This window comes from Betta splendens, chromosome 2 (assembly GCF_900634795.4).
Source record: "Betta splendens chromosome 2, fBetSpl5.4, whole genome shotgun sequence".
NCBI classification, from domain to species: domain Eukaryota; kingdom Metazoa; phylum Chordata; class Actinopteri; order Anabantiformes; family Osphronemidae; genus Betta; species Betta splendens.
This window is the reverse complement of record NC_040882.2, coordinates 23,211,352-23,229,511: the sequence shown is the minus strand read 5'-3', so window position 1 is coordinate 23,229,511 and position 18,160 is coordinate 23,211,352. Positions and strand designations below refer to the sequence as shown.

Here is an 18,160-nt window from a genome sequence, read left to right as displayed (position 1 = left end):
GACAGTTTGTGTGACTCAGCAGTGTTTTGCTGCTCACACAAACGTGCTTCTTACAGCTCAGCGTGTCTGCTTCAGTGATCTGAAGTGAGCCTGTCAGATGTCTGATAATGAAACCCATTTCTGATTTCCCAGTTTTATACTCAGATTTGGTAGATCCATCTACTGAGATACGTACTAATCTAATTTACCTATACATCACCTGACAGGTGTGAATCCTTCCTCTGCTGTCATCCTATGTATGAAACACAATCTGAATTTTGCAGCATGCAGGCAGTGGACATCTGCCTACGGTGGCATGGTGTGCTTTTTTCCCTCAGTATTGTCTTGCAGGCGGAACCTGCTAAAACTTAATATTAATTTGAGAATGCTAAGGGCCTTTGTGTGTAAAGTCTAATTTATACACAAACAACAACAACAGTGCTTTAGGAGTTCCAGAGCAGTGAAGACTAAAAAGCCTATACTCATTTATTCTTACACCGTGTCTGAATGTCTGCCTTAATTTCTGGGTAAAAGTAAACATCTTGGCTAGTTTGCAAAAGCCAAAAAATAAGCAGGAAAAACATATGTGTTTTTCTGAGCTGCCATTAATGACAGGGCAAAACTGTTGAATGACTTGTTTGTGTTTTTTCTGCAGCTATAACATTTTTTTGCTTCTGTAAACAGCAGCTTAAACCACTCGTCCCCTTTTCTTTCCTGGCAGGTTCCGGGAAGTTATTCAGCGTCCCGCCCCCTGGTCTGCAAGACAGTGCCGAGGGCGGAAACGCCCAGTATCTGTGTACGTGTCTCCTGACATACTTATCTGTACATGTTCTTGCTGACAATGTTTGTGCTATGGTTTCATCCTACCTCTCCTTCCTTACGTTTAGGTGTGCAGGCCACAGAAACATGAATTGCTGCATCGTCCTTCTAAAGCTGCTGCTTCCTCTTTAAGAAGCCACTGACATTTGAACTTCTCGAACGTCGCTGACTTCCCACTTTGATCTCAGTCCAAGTCAGCTGGAGAGCAGGTTAGTCATCCCTCCTCTGAGGTCACTGAGGATGTTTACTAATGCTGGAGCATGCCTCAGGAACTATTCACACACATGGATTGGTAGGGTTTCTGGCTGAATTTAAATTTTGTCTTTATGTTATATTGTTTGTTGTGAACCAAGCAAAGCCAAACTCAAGACTTTATGTGCCTGGCACAAAGGCACAGTTTGTAGCCAGACTGCATGTCTGAGAGTCTGGGCGCAGACTGCATGTCTGGAGTCATGTCTGACTCTGCATTTTAGGAAGTAACAGGGGCAGTGAACTTTCCCTCCCTTATCAAAATTAAAATGCCTGACTCATTCAGCTTTTTAAACCATAAACCACATGGTTTTGAGTTTGTCTACAGTCAAAGTTTCTGACCCAAATGTTTGTCATGCTGGAGGCTGTAGTCAATGTTCTTAGAATAAAATTGACTGAACGATTTCATGTAAAAAGGTTTGCTTGTATTAGTGAACTAATAATTCCCTCTCCATAACAGGCCTTTGTTTGTGATATACGTGGTCACTGCGATAGCTTCCGTGTTGGCTTCTAAGGTCTTACAGCTCTGTGTTCAGATTTGAGTGTCGCTCGGTAGCACAGCGTGAACAGCTATGATCACGTTTGACCAAACATCCATGAATAGGGGAGTCTGGACAAGGGGGTGCCCCTGAATATAGAGTTGGTGACTGGCTGCAGCCACGGGACAATGCCAGCACACGTGTGGACTGAGTAGCCGAACTCCTGGACGGACACACAGTATTGTCTTTGCCAACTGAACATCGGATTCACTCACAACACCCTCTTTTACTTTTGCAGCATCAACAAATACATATAGTAATTTAAAGTCTATTTTTAATCCCACTGTCCTATCGGGAAGCCGCTCACAACTGGCACAGCACGCCGCATGCTTGGAAAACGTGCAGGAGCGCATGGGAGAGGACGGGAGAGGGGGGGTGGGGGGTTTGTCCAACTCCAAGAGCCAGAGAGGTCACAGGAACAACACCCAATCCCAGAGCGGTTCCCATGGAGACAAGTGTGGCAGCGTACAATGAGGGTGAGAGAGTGATGAAAGAGAGGGAGAGAGGGAAAGGGCAGGGGAATAGTGGGAGGAGGGTGGGTTTGTTGGCGTCAAGGTTGGTGGGTACTGGGGGAGTTGGTGGGGGCAGCTTTACTCCAAAGGACAGTGGGAAGTATGATGGTGCTGTACTGTATTAGTACCCGAACATTCTTCCACCCCTCCTCTTACTTTTTTCCCCTCTTGTTCCAACTAAGAGAATACCCCATGATCTAAGGCAGCCGACGGAGGGAGAGCAGAGATATGTGGAATTTCCACTGACTATGACGTACACAGTTGAGAACAACCAGAATGAAGAGAGATGTTGTTTTGAGGCATTCAGCGTGGATACAGATCATTTAGAAGCCACATCCAGCTGCACGCCTTGATTGCATCAGTGCTTCAGAGGCAACTGGGCGCTTGTCAGTGGTTTTAGTCTAACCCAGGATACAGGTTGACCTAAAAGCAGTTAATTGAAATGATGCAATGCAATGTCGTTGATGCCACTTGAACCCTTTTAGCTAAATGCGTGGTCAATCAAAGAGTTTCTCTACCCCAGTTTCTGTCCCAGTCTGGCCACCGTTCAGCCCTTTTCTGTTTCAAAGAGGCACTCCACTGCTTTTGCACTTGAAGATCAGGTTGCTCGTCACTACTTAGCTTCTGAACAACAGATTGGCTTTTTAAAATGTGAGGAGGAAAAGTTGATGGCTGCCATTTGAGGCAACCCTGTTGGCGCAGTGTCGTCGCTGGAAAGACATCGTCCCGGGACACAATTTAACTAACTTGAAACGTTTGAGCTTTCGTTGCTGTACAAGTACAGTAGAATTTATTATTTTCATTGTAGGCGACAGTCATTAACATGCAATGTGAAGGTTGGCCTTTTATTTATGGGGGTCCTTTACTCAAGTTGTGCTTGAATCCAAGTCATTTCTGATAGCATTAGTGTATAAACTCCTTTTTACGGTGTTATAAACCACTGTGCAGCGTTTAGGCTACAGACACTGTGGATTTATTGGTCAGATCGTCCATCTTCAACCTCTGCCCTGTTAGGAAGACTTGCAAAATGTTAGCGCTTGACCCACGGAAGAGGCGTAAAGTCAGGACGTCTCAGCCTGTGTGGCATCAATCATTCCTTTTGTTATTGGCACCTCTAAGTCCCCAAACTTTGATGAAGCGCCATTCAAAATGGCAGGAGTACCCCTTTAATGCCTCCATTTTTCCTTCAACTTCACATGTTTCACAGAGTGCTCCCATCCGCCATTTGACTACCGCTGGTTTGTCCTCTCTCTGTCTCACTTTCTCGCCGTCTCACTCTCTCACACGTCTCTCACTCCCTCACTGTCTGTCTGGTCTGTCCGTCCCTGCGCCCAGGTTTTTGGACTTGGCGTGGTTCCTGTTTGTTTTCAGCCATTTTGGGGACTTGCAGTGCTCGTAACAAACTGCTTAAATGGCGTCCTCTTGCTTGCTTGCTCTCCCTCTGCCTCTCCCTCCCTCTGCCTATCGCTGGGCTTTGTGTATATAAAGTAGTGTGTATGTGCGTGCATGTGAGTGTGAGCGTGGGGAGAGAGGGAGAGAGAGAGGGATAGGGAGAGAGAGAGAGAGAGAGAGAGGGAACAACACTTCCAAATAAAAAGAAGATTGGATTCAGTGTTTTGGAGGGGGGGGGGGGGGGGGGGGGTTGTTGACGGATGGGTGCAGGCGGGGGGATTCACTTGCTGGCAAAAAAGAGCAAAAACATTCAAAATCGTGTGTCCGAGGCGAAAAAACTAGAGTGAGAGAAGGAGAGATAGCAAGAAAAGAGGGAGCGGGTGAAGGAGAGCAGGCAAGAGTGTGAGAATCGCTTCTGCCCTCTGTCTTCACACACTGCTGCCTGAATGTGCGCGTACGTGTGTGTGCGCCGCCTCTCGCCCGCTCTGTCCCTCTCCCTCTCTCACTCGCTCCGTCTCTCTCTCTCTCTCTCTCTCTCTCTCGCTAACACACACTCAGACGTGCGCATACACAGACCAAGGGGGAGAGAGAGAGAGAGAGGGAGTGTGAGGGGAGAGAACACATCGCAGCAGAGATGCAGCAGGAGGTTTTCCGAGGTACGTTCTCTTGTATGCTTGCCTTCCTGAGAGACAGACAGAGAGAATAAGAGGAAGAGAGGCTGAAATCTGTTGTTTTCCTGCTTGTTTTTCTGCTTCACTCCGCTGCCGTGGCTCTGGTTGCGCCGCATGTGAAGAGGAGGAAAAGGTTTTTATTTTACTGTGCGTGTGTCGGGGCATGAGCGCTGGTGGGTGTGCGTATTTATGCCGTGTGGGCTTGTGGAAGCGCATTGGTGCGTGTGTGTGCGCGACTGCGCTGGGTTCGTCGGTGTGTGTCTGCGCGCGCCTGTGTGTTTGTCTGCGTGTGTGCCAGTAACAGGCCCTGTCTCCCTCATCCTCTCCTCTGTCGCTGGCGCACCACGCAGTTCTTTTTCAAGAGCGACGACTCGTTTCGGGGTTGTGATGAAACTTTTAATTCACCGAAGCCCCTCGCGCCTCTGCGGGCTCACCGCAGGCGGCGGGGGGCCTGCACACGTCCGCACAGGCGTTGAACATAACATGAGATTTGCTGTTTAAGTCTAAACATGGTGGGCCAGCCCTCTGTCCGCGGCCGTCAACTCAGGAACAACAGGGAAAGTGTTTATGGAGGAAAACTTAGACGCACACGGCGGTAAACATGCCCAGGTCCCGCGGCTGGGTCTTCCTCCCGTCTCATTTTTGGGCCGCCCAGCTGGTCCACCATTTTATCAGGCTGTTGTTTTGCTCGAGGTTGTCTCTCGTACAGCAGCAGAGGGCATACTGATGTCACCAGCCCCGTCGTTGCTGCCCTAAGCCTCACTTTTTTCCAAAACAACACAGTACCTGCTGCCATCTCCTCCACATTCCTGGTTTCCATGGATGTGAAGCCAAGCAATGTATGGAAAATGCGGTCCACACTGCCGCAGGGTTGGGGTCATAGGTCAGACAGTAGGAAGAGTAGTCGCTTTCTGCTCTACGATGTCCCACAGCTGATGTTGTCACAGTGGTGTCAGCCTTTTTATTGTGGTTATTTGTGTTTGAGTCACACATTAGATAAATCTTGTCTCCTGTTTGCCTTTGAGTCTGTTTCTGCCATGGACATAAAAGTGCCTGCATGCAAGTGTTGTGGCTTGCAGAAGCGGAGTTGGTTTGCTTTGTTTACAAGGCGCAGGTTCTTTTTAACGCCACAACATAAAGGATGTCAATATACCACTGTCTAGTCTCATTCAGGAAACTGGTTCAGCGCTTCATTTTCTGTGATCTGTTATAGTTAGAACCGTAACTATGTCAGATCAGCTGTACAGTGTGACCGTCGTACATGCCATGCGTACTTGCTTGTTTTTGACTGAGAATTCCAGTGTTATCACATCCCCTGCAATTGGGACAGGGCATGAAATTGAAAATGATTTGGGGAAATTACCTGAAAAAGGTTACCGGTGTAGTGTTACCGGTCTCCGGGGCCACTTCTTTGGGCCTTCCTTTTTGATAATGCCCCCCATGACTCTCTTGCAGTGAGTAGAATTATGGGAATTACGTGGTGGGTTGAGAGCTAACAGAGCGTGGAAAGCGTTGCGTTTTAGACGAGAGCAGGGTCGCTGGTGCGTGGAGCGGCATGCGAAAACACCACAATACGACCGTTTGCGCGTGGGGAGGGGGCGCGCAGCCAGTCCCGCCGAGGGGGATGTGAACGACATGGAAGCCGTCAAATGGGAACATGGAAGAGATGCGTTTGAAGTTACCCCTACCTGCACCCCACACGCCACCAAACCCACCTCTGCTCAGCCACTCCCCACCCAAACCAGCCTCCCGTCGCCTCCTCCCTCTTTCCCTCCCTAAATCCCATCTGTCGGGCTCCGCCATGCTCTCTTGGCCGGGGGGTTGTGGAAAGTTCAGTAGCTGTTCATGCTAACAATGCTTACCCCACTCACCCACCCACCCACATAAACCCTCCTCTTCACAGACCAACTGCTGCTCTGATAGTTGGGCCCCTCTGGCTGCCCCTCACTGGGGAGAAAGCCCAACCGACACCATCCTCTTCCCACATGCTCCTCGCCGCTGGCTCACCGGCTGGAACACCGAGGCCCCCCACATTCTGCCTCGCAGGCACGCTCTTTAACCTCTCCCTCACATAAGCGCATGCATGTTGACTGCACGCACACGGTTACGGATGATTTTGGTTCATTACGGCTTGGCCCGCCATAGTTTAGTCCATTGTTTCTCGCCACGAATTACGAGGATCGTTACATGCAGTGACGTTGCAGAAAAGTGTGACTTTGAGATATCCTAATCATACACGACTTCCTGGTTCATCTTTGACCTGGAGTACATGAGAAACAAGTTCTCTCAGCAGCTTCATGCACACATAGATTTCCTGTGCAGGGTGAATATAAACTCATTTGCACCCAGTCTTATCATCTGACTGCACGTATTCTCCTCTGCGTATTAATTTGCTGTGTCCCTAGAGAACAGAAATCGCTTTGGTGAGAAGTATGATGCTAAAACTTTGAAAATGAAAGTTATAATTAACTACGCTTGCAGTGAGGAAGCTTGATTGTTTATCGCCTATTAGGGGTAAATGTCAGGACAAATGCCAGATGTTTATGTTGATATTCAAATGCAAATTGAGTTGTATATGCAGTGTTATTGTAATGTGTCACAATAACACCAACAATAAGGGCAGATTCAGTTTTAGCTTATACAGACATTACTTTAAGTGCTTAATACCGTGATACGTGCAGTTAGAATTGTGACTAATTATCCTTGATATGGAAGATGACAAGCAAGAAATAAACAAAGATGGTTATTGAATCCTAACAGTTGTCTGACAGCATAGTATCGGTTTAGGTGTGGGATAAACAAATTGCTCGACGACTGCTTCAAGGCCTTGAGCCGCACCAGTAAACTCTTCTGCCTCATGCTTTTTAACGCCACTTTTGTGATATTCCCAGGGACTCGATTCAGTAGATTACTAAGTCATGATTTCCAAGGTCATGAAGTCATCTGTGTTTTTCAGATGCTAGTGGAGAAGTGTCTCAAAGTCAAATGCTACACTTTTGCCATGTTGAATAGGTAATTTGACCCTGAAGGTAAACCGAGCTCAGAGAAGGAGACTGGCCTGCAGGATCGTGCTGTTTTCAATGATTTAACACGGAAACTGCCAAATTCACAGGATTAAAAGCAGACCTTATTCTTATTACGGCTCACTTGTGCCATTTGAAATCAGTAGGTCGCTAAAGAGCCTTTGTCATTTTCTAAAAGCCAGCACGTTTGGCATAATGTGTTTCATGTTAGCAACGTGTCCTGCACCAGCTGAGCACCTGTTCATGCTGTGCGGTCTTATAGTGCCACGAGCGTAAATAGAGGAACACTTCATAGGCCGACCAACATGTTTGTTTGCACAGAACATCCTGTTGCAGAGAGGTGTGGGAAGAGTGTTGCTGTTTATTTTGATTTTGCTCAGGGGTCTTTGCCACGTTCATGGTCACATTTGTTTGTGCGCCTCGGAGTTAGGGGGCCTAAGCGTGTATCCCCTCATCTGCACCAACAGCAAGGTGGTAATAGTGTTTTCTGCATGTCCTGAGCAAACATGCACGCATGTCTGTGTGTGTGTGACTAATACCAGCACATTTAAAGCCTGTTAAAAGCTGCCTGTCACAGTCAGACAGCGTGTCGTGCATGCTCTGCTTGTGCAGCAGCTGCGTGCGTCACAGGGAGATAAAGAAAATGAGCGAGGGGGCGTCATACGCATTTTCCTGTCCGTGCGCAAGCATCAGATGAGATGGTGAAATTTTTAGCCTTAGCACTGTCTCTCAGTGTGTCCGCCCACTTGTAGCAGGCTGGCACTTGCCATAAGGGATTTCCTGCAGAACATTTATCGCTCAGCAAATGTGAGTGACAATATAAACCTGTTTCAATACAGAGCAACAAAATATGGCAGGAAAAGCTTGCAGGACCGGATTCTGAATCCTTGTTTTAGACAGATCGTCTTCAGTAGGTATGAACTGATTTGTTTCCACACAACACCAACTGTGTGTCACTGTCGGCAATGTGTGTGTTTCCGTACTCGACTTTTCTGTTTTCTTTTGGTGACTCCACATTATTCCGCCTGTATCCTCCGTGTTACCGCTGTGTTGCACTCAGACTCACCTTTTGGTTTTGAATGTCATTTACAACTGGGCCTATTCATGCCGAACTACTTTGTTTATGCGTCTCTGCCTCCTCCGTGGGCTTGTGTGAGTGCATGTACAGTGTGAACACATGCATGCTATACGTGTGAGTGTTCGTGTGGTTGCTTTTTGGTCTGTGGTAGCGTTTGCCTGGGCTCCCGTCTGCCTCACGGTGCAGTGTGTCTGGCTGTTCCCGTTTCAACACCCCCTCCCCTCGTCTTCCTTTTTCCTTCTCTCTGTCTCTTGCTCACTCACTAACCCCTTACTGTCTTCCTCTCTCCCTTTTTCTATCACCCTTTCACTCTCCCTCATCCTCACCCTCTCTCTCTTTCTCCCTCCTCTTCCCTCTGCAATAACAGTGCTGACCTAGTTTCTGCCTGTTCAGGGCGGCCTGTGGAATTTTACAGCGGCCTGCCTTCCTGGCTGCTTTGCTGCTTGAAAACGCAGGCAGAAAAGCATGACTGAGGATTTTTCTTCTCATCGCATCATTAGGCCTTATACCGTCTCCGCTCCTCTTCCCACTCCGCAGACTGCCAAGAAATATAACCATTTTGAATAAGTAATAATAGCACACTGCATATTGCATGTAAATCTGCAGCTATCTTATGTATGGAGAAATTGCTGGCGGACTGCATCCTCCGCCATGGCAGGCGAATTAGGATGGAAATGAGAATAGCCTGTCGCTCGTCTTCTACAGCTTAGCTGAGATTGTACCGGATGCAGAGGGCGGAAAAACAGCCTTTCTCTGAGCACATGCATGCAATCTCCTTCCCTTCTCCTCATCACCTCTTTCCTTCCCCTCCGCCTTTGCCTTCACAAATAAATGCTTAGAGTCATACCCGGCAAATACTAGCCGCTGCCAGGATTGGCTAGCAAGGTTCCTGCTCACATAGCAAGAGAGTGGGACTTTTTGTGTGTGCTAAGGCCAGGGATCTAAGTGCCCACTTTATTTTGAGGGAATGTTGATTAAATCTGATCACCTTCCAATTAGGCATAGGGAATGTTGTGTCATAGCCGAGAGCGATGGATCTCTGGAATGCCTTTCTGAAGGCTTGGCTGTGGCACGCTGAAATCTAAACCAGCACTGCCGCAGATTCATTCCTTCCCCCTACCCTCTCCCTCCCTTCACTTACCATTCCTGGCTTAGCTGTTGGAGTTCAGCATTGCTGGGGTATTTAGTTTTCTTTGCCGTTTCCACAAAAGTGCTTCTTGAGCGCCATGACTGAATGTTGAAGCAAAGGCTTGGTGTGATGAATTATTTGCTTTGTGTCAGGGTACCTTTTCATGTTGTACATTCCTCGTGCGCTGTTTGTAATGGTAATATGTACTTTCTGTTTTGTTTTGTTTGGTTTTATTTTTCAGATTTTGGGGGCTGGTCATGGTGTCCAGTGAGAAGGTGTGGGACCCCCTCCATGTGGGCCTTATTCAGTCACGTCTGAGTGAACATCCGGCTGCAGGCCTAACTCCCCTCTGCAACCTCATACGTAGAGCAACTAAGGACACTGCACACCACCAGCAGTTTTCATCACCGTCTTCTACATCGCTATCATTAGTGGTTCAAGACAACTTCCACCAAGTTTGGGCCTCATCACCCCTACACCCACCTATCAACAACCTCAGAGGACTACACAAACCAGTCCACTATCTTGGAGGGGCCCTCCCGCCCAAAGAGGAGGAGGGAAGGGAAGCTAAACAGTTGAAGATGAAGGGTAAAAGGCATGGAGGCAGAGTAGAAGCTGTGATGGAGGACAGGCTGGAGGACATGAATGATGGACCTAAAAATGCAAAAATCACCCTAAGCTTCCCACTTAGTGCCGCACCCCTTCCAGCTTCCCTGACATCTCCAAACCACTGTCGTAGCGCCTCCTCATCCTCCCCTTCCCCCCACCGACGGCGGCCATCATCCAAGAGCTCAGATGAGGGCTCGCTGTGGAAACTGGACGCTACTATGGACGTAAAGCACAGGCCTTTTAAGCCACAGAGGCATGAGAGCTCTCCGTCCTCTTCACCCTCTTCCTCCACTTCTCCCATGACTATTCATGCACTTATGAAGAAGGATATAAAATCCCCACCTCCTCTCAAATACTCCAAACTCAGTCCAGAGACTCAGTTTCACAGGTCTCCCCCAAGATCCTCCAACGGGTCTTTGGGGGGCTGTTACGGTGGAGATGGATGGGATGAAAGACACAGGGTGGCCAATGGTACAGCCTCACCCTCTCAGACGGCCCAGATCCTTTTTAATCTGGGCGCATCGTCCTATCAGAGGGGTGGGGAGGCAGAGAGGAGAGAGAAAATAACAGGAAGACCAGCTGGGAAAATAGGAAGCCCTCATGGACCAAGCCTTCACCCACCCACTCTCCACCTCCCTCCTCCTTTACCCCCACCACCTCCACCTCCATCTGAGGGCCTTACAGCTCCCCCTCACTCATCCTCCTATTCCCCAACTGACAGCCTGAAGCCTGAGCTCATTTGTGGGGTGTGCCATCGTCTTTTTAGCTCAGCCTCCTCCCTTACAGTCCACATGCGGCTGCATCGTGGCAGCCGGGCCCTCAGTTGCCGTTATTGTGGCAAGGTCTTCATCCACAGCAAGAGACTGCAATCCCATGAGGCATCCTGCAGGGTGTCAGGCCTACCCACCAACAGCCTGGGCCCTCCTTCACTCACTGTGCAACCGAAGGAGGAGCCGCTGGAAGAGGGTGAGGTGAGGGTGGAGGGGGGAGTTATTGTGGGAGAGACAAACATCGGTAAGGCACGGCCAGGGAAGAAAGCAAGGAGCCTCCTGGCACGTATCCAAGGTGATGATGCAGCAGCCACAGAGCTACTAGCGGGTGATGAAAACCATTTTGTGAAGGTGGTAGATGGCAATGTCATTTACTTCTGCTCTGTGTGTGAGCGTTCCTACATGACCCTATCCAGCCTGAAGCGTCATTCTAATGTGCACTCTTGGCGCCGGAAATATCCGTGCCATTACTGTGACAAAGTCTTTGCCCTGGCAGAGTACCGCACAAAGCACGAGGTGTGGCACACAGGAGAGCGGCGCTACCAGTGCATCTTCTGCTGGGATGCTTTCGCCACATACTACAATCTCAAAACTCACCAGAAGACCATTCATGGGATCAATCCCAGCCTCATATCCAGTGAAAAGACAGCTAATGGAGGTTATAAGCAGAAAGCCAATGCCCTCAAGCTATACCGCCTTCTCCCCATGCGCTCCCAAAAGAGACCCTACAAGACATACAGTGATAGTTTGCATAATGGCCTGCTGCTGCCACCAAGTGAAACATCTTCCCTATCCCTGCCTGGCTTGGGTTGTGCTTTGGGTCCCGGCGATTTACAAAGTCTTATCAGTGGAGCCCACCCTCAAAGTGTAAAGCCTGACCCAGATGCCTTTCCCGATGGCTTTCCTGTTTCTGTGGCTGCTGACCTTTCTGCACTAGCACCCCTCCCCCAAGCAAACATAACCCAAGTCAGAAAACATGAGAGCGAGGCGTTAGAGTTAGAGCAGGGGAGAAGCAGCTTCAAAATATCTAGTAGTAGCAAAAACAAAACTGCCAAATCTAGTAGAGGCACAGAAACAAGCATGCCTTCTGTAATAACATATGGTCACACAAAGCCCTCTGTCATAGTACATGGAGCAGCAATGTCATCCTCAGTCATTGTGCATAGCAACCAGGTCACCTCTGGAAGTGAAAAAAGCCCAGTGAGCAGCCCATCCCCTGAAGCCACCAGTCAGACATCTCACCATGGCAGCCCCAGGCCAATCAAAAAGCAAAGGGATAGTACAGAAAACCACAGAAAGAGGTCAAGAGACAGTTCAGATACCACAGAGGAGGGTTCAAGAGGTAGGCAGGACACAGAGAAAGGCAGATTAATTCACAAATCACGCAAGTCCCATGGAAAGAGTGACATCTCTAGCTCAAAACAGCTGTCATCATCTGTAGGGTCACAAATCAGAGAGGCTGGGCCATTGTGCCAGATAACTGTACGTATCGGTGAGGAGGCTATAGTTAAGCGTAGCATCTCTGAGACAGATCTTAGAAGAGATAAGGGCCTTTCCCCCCCTAAAACCAAACGAAGTGAAATATCATCTGCACGCGAATCCAAGGAGCTGCGCCACTCTCACTCCCACCACCACCATAAACACCGCCTGCATCGCAGAGCCAGCACAGAAGCAGACAAGGAAGCAGGGGACTGTAAGGAGGAAATTGGGAGTAAGAGCTCCAAATCCCCTGATGGTGCGAGAGAGTACTATTTCCGTCAGGAGGTGCGTGAGCAGGACAGCGACCATGACATTGAGGATAACTTATGGCGGCCTTACTACTCCTACAAGCCCAAGAGAAAGGCCCAGGCACATCTACAGAGGGTCAAGAGCTGGCAAAGGAAACTGAAGTACAAACGCTCCATTCAGCTGAAGAGGAGGGCAGAGAGGCTCAAGAACCGTGTGAATAAAGAAATAGAAAAATCACATGATGAGGAAGAGGATGGGAAGATAGCTGAAGCTGAGAAGCTGTCAAACGCCAACAGAGAACAGGGAGAGACGAAAAAGAAAAAATATCTATCTGCTCCGTTAAAAGAGAAAAACAAAGAAACTGATGAACAAGTTAAGGAGGCCATTCATGAGGTTTCCAGCCCTCCACTGCACTCTCCAAAGCCTCCCCTATCTACCTCAGTGGCTCCTATGGGAATAAAGAGGCGTCCTTGGACTAATGGGAATGCAGCAGAGTGTGGCACATGTGGCCGCTGGTTCTCAAGCCCCAGGAAGCGAGACAAACATGAGCTGAGCCATCTGCTGGAGTTTGTATGCCTCTTCTGCCGTGCCACTTTCCCCTCGAGGGATAAGTTGGAAGACCACCAGAGAGCCCAGCATCCCAAGCCTACTGATGCACCCTCTGCGCCCACTAAAATGACACCCGGGGAACAAGGCGAAGCGGTCGGGGGGAAATCTGTGCAAGAGAGCGCAAACTATGATGAAGATAAAGGAGGGCAACTGGGTTTAATGGGCAGCAATTCTAGTGGTCTGAGCAGAAGAGCGCTATCACGCCACACCTGTCCACAGTGTCACAAGGTGTGCAAGACCTCTTCCGCACTTACTCGCCACATCCGACGCCATGAATTAAGCAGTTCCCCAGAAAGAGAAAAGGAAGATCACGACTCAGAGCCAAAAACAACAGAAACAGTTGTTAGCGCCGTCAGAGACGCTGAAAAAGGACTGGTTCCCAGTGCTCTCTCTGTTTCAGTTATCAGCTATTCAACACCAGACCCACCCATCAGAGGTATTAGTTTGGCATCGCAGCACCATGAAGACCGTCTCAGCGAACTGCCGGATAAACATCAGATGTCAGAATCCACCGACAAGCCCAAGCTAACAGAGCTCACACATCCAGCTGCAGAGCGAGAGCCCAGCCCGCAAATCGCAGATCCTCCATTAGAAAGTCCAGTTAACCTTACACCCAATAAACAGGAGTTCATGCCCGCCACACCCTCGACTCTCCAGAGTGTACTAGTCATGACCGGTCCTGAATGTCTGGACTACCGCACCCTCAGCAAAAAGAACCTAGACAGCCAGCTCAACAGAATACCCAGCCCTGTGCACATTGTGGCACCCACCAACACCTCTCCAAATGTGCCCATGACGTCACAGACCAGAATAACCACTGCTGCTCCTCCTGTTTCCATGACAACAGCTCCCAACTCTGAGGGGGGATTCATGAAACGGGATGGGGTCATCATGGACAGGGAGAGGAAGGGCGGGGGTGGTATATTTCCACATGCAAGTTATGAGGAGCGACCCCTTGTCCAAGATCCGCAAGTTCAGTCCCTGTCCAGAAGTCCGTCTCCCAACGAAGCACAAGACCTGACCATGTCCTCGATGTTAGCCAGAGAGAGGGAGTTAGAGAGGCAAAGAGAGAAAGAGAGGGAGCTCCAGAGACAAAGGGAAAGGAAGAGGGGCAGAGAACTGGAGAGAGAAAGAGAGCTAGAGAGAGTGCAGCACAGGAGTAGAGTTGTTCATGCCCCTGAGGAGCATGTTGCGCTGCTGGTCCCTAAAGAAGAGCCCTTGAGTCCTGTGCCGTCCCCGCAACATATCCCCACTCAAACCACTATGAATGGCCCCCCCTCACACCGCCACACTCCTAAGTCCGCCTGTCAGTCCCCCTCAACTATTGGACTCTTAGCTCAAGCGAACCGCCAGGTTCACTCCAGTTCACAAGGACTTGAAAGGCTGACACTGCCCACCGGAGCAGCTGCTTCCTGTGACCGCCCCTCGGCCCACGCTCTGCTTCTCCCCCGAGTCCCCCAGCCACCTGAGCCGGAGCACCAGGACACTGTATCTTCCAGAGATTCCCAGCAGGGGGACTCCACCCCGATGGGCTACCCTGCCCAGGATTATCCCCTACCCCTTATTGTGCCGGACAGCTTTCGCTCGGGTAAGAAGCAGGAAGAAAACTTGCTTATGTCCTCCTATCCTGCAGGAGCGCTTCCTTTTGGCCCACTGGGAAAAGTGATGGTCCCTAATAGTGGGGACCTGGCCAAGCTGCCATTTTATCCGGACCCTTACCAGCTGCTCTATGGCCCCCAGCTGCTAGCTTACCCCTACAACCTGGCAGCTCTTCCTGTGGCTCTGAATATGATGGCACCTGGGGGAGACAAGGTGGAGCCCTTGCCTTTCCTCCCTGCCATCTTCAATTACGCAGCCACTGCTGGACCCTACATGGGTGCAGCCCCTCACGCTCTTGTGGCAAACCCCAGCCTGTACAGCAGCAGCAGCGGCAGCGGCAAGAAGCAACGAGACAGCAGCAGCAGCAAACCATAGGACAACAGAATCACTATAGGGAATATTTTTCAAACAGGAAGGCCTGGATTGTTTAGGAAGGGAGCGGAAGGGGCTGTGTGCTTGCACAGTGCTCCTGTCTCTAGTAGAGATCAGAGCAAGACATTGAACCAGGAGTAACTGCAGAGGGAGGAGAAGGGGCAAAGAAATGGGGAGAGGAGGCCAATATCATGCTAATGTATTTTTACTCCTCTCTCTTTACTCCTGCTCACCTTCCTCCATGTTTCTCCTGTCTTGCTGTAGTGTGTCGTAGTTCTAGAGCTTGATTAATCTTCCTCTCTGACTCATTATATTATCTATACTATACAAATAAGAACTGCTAACAGGGTGTGTGTGTGTGTGTGTGTGTGTGTGTGTGTGTGTGTGTGTGTGTGTGTGTGTGTGTTTGAAAATTTAGTTCAGTCTGCTTCCCTTTATAGTCACTGCATAATGAGGATTACCGCTCTCGTGGGCAAGGATAAGGGATGGGACAGGACTCAACACAGTTGGAGGCGGAGCATTAAGCAACTCAAACTTTACGTATGTTTGTTTGTGAGAATGAGAAGCTGTCCATGAGAGATATATCTGAGCATGTACATGCACATGTGTGTATGGATTTGTGCATGTGGCGGTGGGCTTGGGCCGGCGTGTGTGTGTGTGTGTGTGTGTGTGTGTGTGTGTGTGTGTGTTGAGTGTGTGCATGAATGGTCATTCCGAGTGAGACGCACACAGCATTCCTACTCTAGTCAGCTACTGTAGGTCAATGTGTAGATGTGCATTTAGGAGCAATTCCTCATATACAAATCATTATGAAGTCCATGCTATGGCTAGGTGCGAGTCTGTGACAATGACAGTTCATCTGAGCTTCTCACGTCTCAGCTGAGCTAGATGACACTGTAGGATCTGTATAGCATTCACCATAGTTTATACTTTATGTGCACAAAACAGAAAGAAACGTGTGGTCACTTAAAGGGGACACTTGTAGCTGCTCTGGATATGTAGCTGGCCACTGGGTAAGAATTAAAGGCTGGTAGACCATTGCACTTCCGTTCTTCATCTCATTTCCTTCACTTAAAAAAAGGAAAGAAAAATAAAAACCAGTCCGCCTTCATCTTGCGTGGCTTTTTTCCTCTTTTGATTGGAAGAGGAAACGGCTTCGGGCTTCAAGGAAGACGAAAGCGACAGCAAAGAAGGAAAATTGATTCAGGGTATTGAGTTATTTCCGGATAGGAAAGCAAATATATGGCCACAAAACTGTTGGACTCAGAGTTAGGAGGCCCCCGCAGACACGATTGTGGGGACTAAAACTGTTACACTGCTCTGGGGGGAGTCTGGGAATAGTGTGAACTGTCCCTGCCCTCATGCCCTGTGTCATTTACTAAGAGGTGGTAACAGGCTGAGCTTAGCAGCCAAAGTGGTGGCCGCATCCCCCAGGTGCCCTCCTGGGGCCTTTTTGTTACGTGTAATGTTATCTCTATATGTTTGTTCTGTTCAACGATGTTGTTTATTTTATGTTGTTTAGCCCTCTGACCAGATGGACGCGGATTCAGTGAAAAGGGGGAGTAAACTTAAAAATGAATGTAAATTTAGTCATGAGGTTAATGAAGTACAGCTGCATTAATAGTAGTCGGTTTCAGTTCCTTTTTGTTTTGACACAAATGACCTGTTAAAGAACAGTATAACGTCTGGTATGCATATATACAGTAGACCTAGGAACATGTCAGTAAACTTGGCTTCTGTATCCACACAGCATGAGCAACACAACGCTTCCTAACCGTTTATATCCTCAGCAACTCTGGCATAGTGCACACAGCTTTCCTTTCCGTTTCCTTTGATCCTCTCTGGCCTTTTAAGCTTCCATATCTCTGTTAATAAGTTTTATTCACTGCAAACCACAATTTGGAATAAAAAAATAAATAAAAAAATCACAAGACTAGCCACCACACATGCATCTCGTAGTCACTGTTTAGGAGCTGTTTAATCCCCCCCCCCCCTCCTCCAGCGTGCGCTCACACACTGCACCTCCTCTGAATGAAGTGCATATGTTGCAGCGCGTGTGCGTGCGTGCGTGCGTGAGTGTGACGGTACTCGGGCGGCGGTGTTGAAGCGCGGCGTGGCCGACTGCAGGGGCGCACAAGCATCCCCTTGGGTGTGGTTACAAGCCTTTTGCATGTGTGCGTACGTGTTCTGTGTACGAGAGCGAGTGACTGCGTGAATAAGAAAACCAAAATAAATCTGCCTAAGCAGCATATCCCTCGGCAGTATATGGGCCACCTGTTATGGGTTTTTTTCCGTTCTTTGACTTTTTTCCGTGGGTTAGTTTCAGTGTAAAAAAGCCTTGCTGTCTCCAGTACTCTATCTTAAGCCATTCCTGTAGATGGACATGTTTGTGTTTTTTGGACCATTTCTTATGCCATAGTTCGCCATCACGGTTATCACACAGACCAAAAGCATGCAAATCGACGTATTGTAGTGACTGGACTGGAATCTGGTGGTAATATACAACTATTTACTGTATGTTTTAGTTTAAATGAATGTGCCTCTGCTTTGATATTTAAATAATTATCTATAGTAAGATGTGGATCTGCCAGATTTCAACTGTTAAGGTGCCTTGTTATGGCATAAGAAATTCGAAGAAGCGTTTTCTGGAGAACTGTACGATTCGGAGATAGATTTCATGGCTTCGTTTTGCTATGAAGCTGTTCATAGACGTAGGGGTGTGGCTAAACTGTTTTGGTATCGTGTACATGTCTAGGGTAATACTGTGCCATATAGAGCCCACAAAATATGTTAATGTTATTTTTAAGAGATGTTTTAATGTTGCCTGATGACTTTGTCTTTAGATTTGATACAAAGGCTTGTAGCCACAGCTCTCCTAAAGTCTGTAGTCTCCTTTTACGACATTCTTCTTGTTCTCTCTCCCCTTGTTTTCGTCTCCCTTTCTTTCTCTTTGCTGCAAACAAAATAAAGTATTAACCTGATGACCCAACGAAATCAGCTCCAGTCTGGTCTCCTTCTTATTTGTTTGTTAGTCATATCTGCTTTTGCATTGTTTGACCCTCTGCTGAACTGGGCAGAGAAC

At 48.6% G+C, this 18,160-nt stretch overlaps 1 protein-coding gene across 5 annotated transcripts; it reads left to right on the top strand.

The window, feature by feature from the left end:
- Positions 1 to 866: 866 nt before the first annotated feature.
- zbtb4 (zinc finger and BTB domain containing 4) lies at positions 867 to 18,072 on the top strand. Of its 5 annotated transcripts, none has more exons than XM_029127213.3 (2): positions 867 to 1,007; positions 9,633 to 18,072. In XM_029127213.3, exon 2 carries the CDS (start codon positions 9,649 to 9,651, stop codon positions 15,079 to 15,081), a length of 5,433 nt encoding a protein of 1,810 aa, XP_028983046.1. In that variant the 5' UTR covers positions 867 to 1,007; positions 9,633 to 9,648; the 3' UTR covers positions 15,082 to 18,072. The 5 variants fall into 5 exon arrangements, with proteins under 5 accessions (XP_028983046.1, XP_028983018.1, XP_028983028.1 ...); XM_029127185.3 differs by lacking the exon at positions 867 to 1,007 and adding an exon at positions 3,836 to 4,146; XM_029127195.3 differs by lacking the exon at positions 867 to 1,007 and adding an exon at positions 4,153 to 4,294.
- Positions 18,073 to 18,160: the final 88 nt, after the last annotated feature.

Coding starts and splice junctions, on each gene's coding strand:
- zbtb4 (XM_029127213.3), top strand. CDS start 9,649: ATGGTGTCCAGTGAGAAGGTGTGGGACCCCCTCCATGTGGGCCTTATT.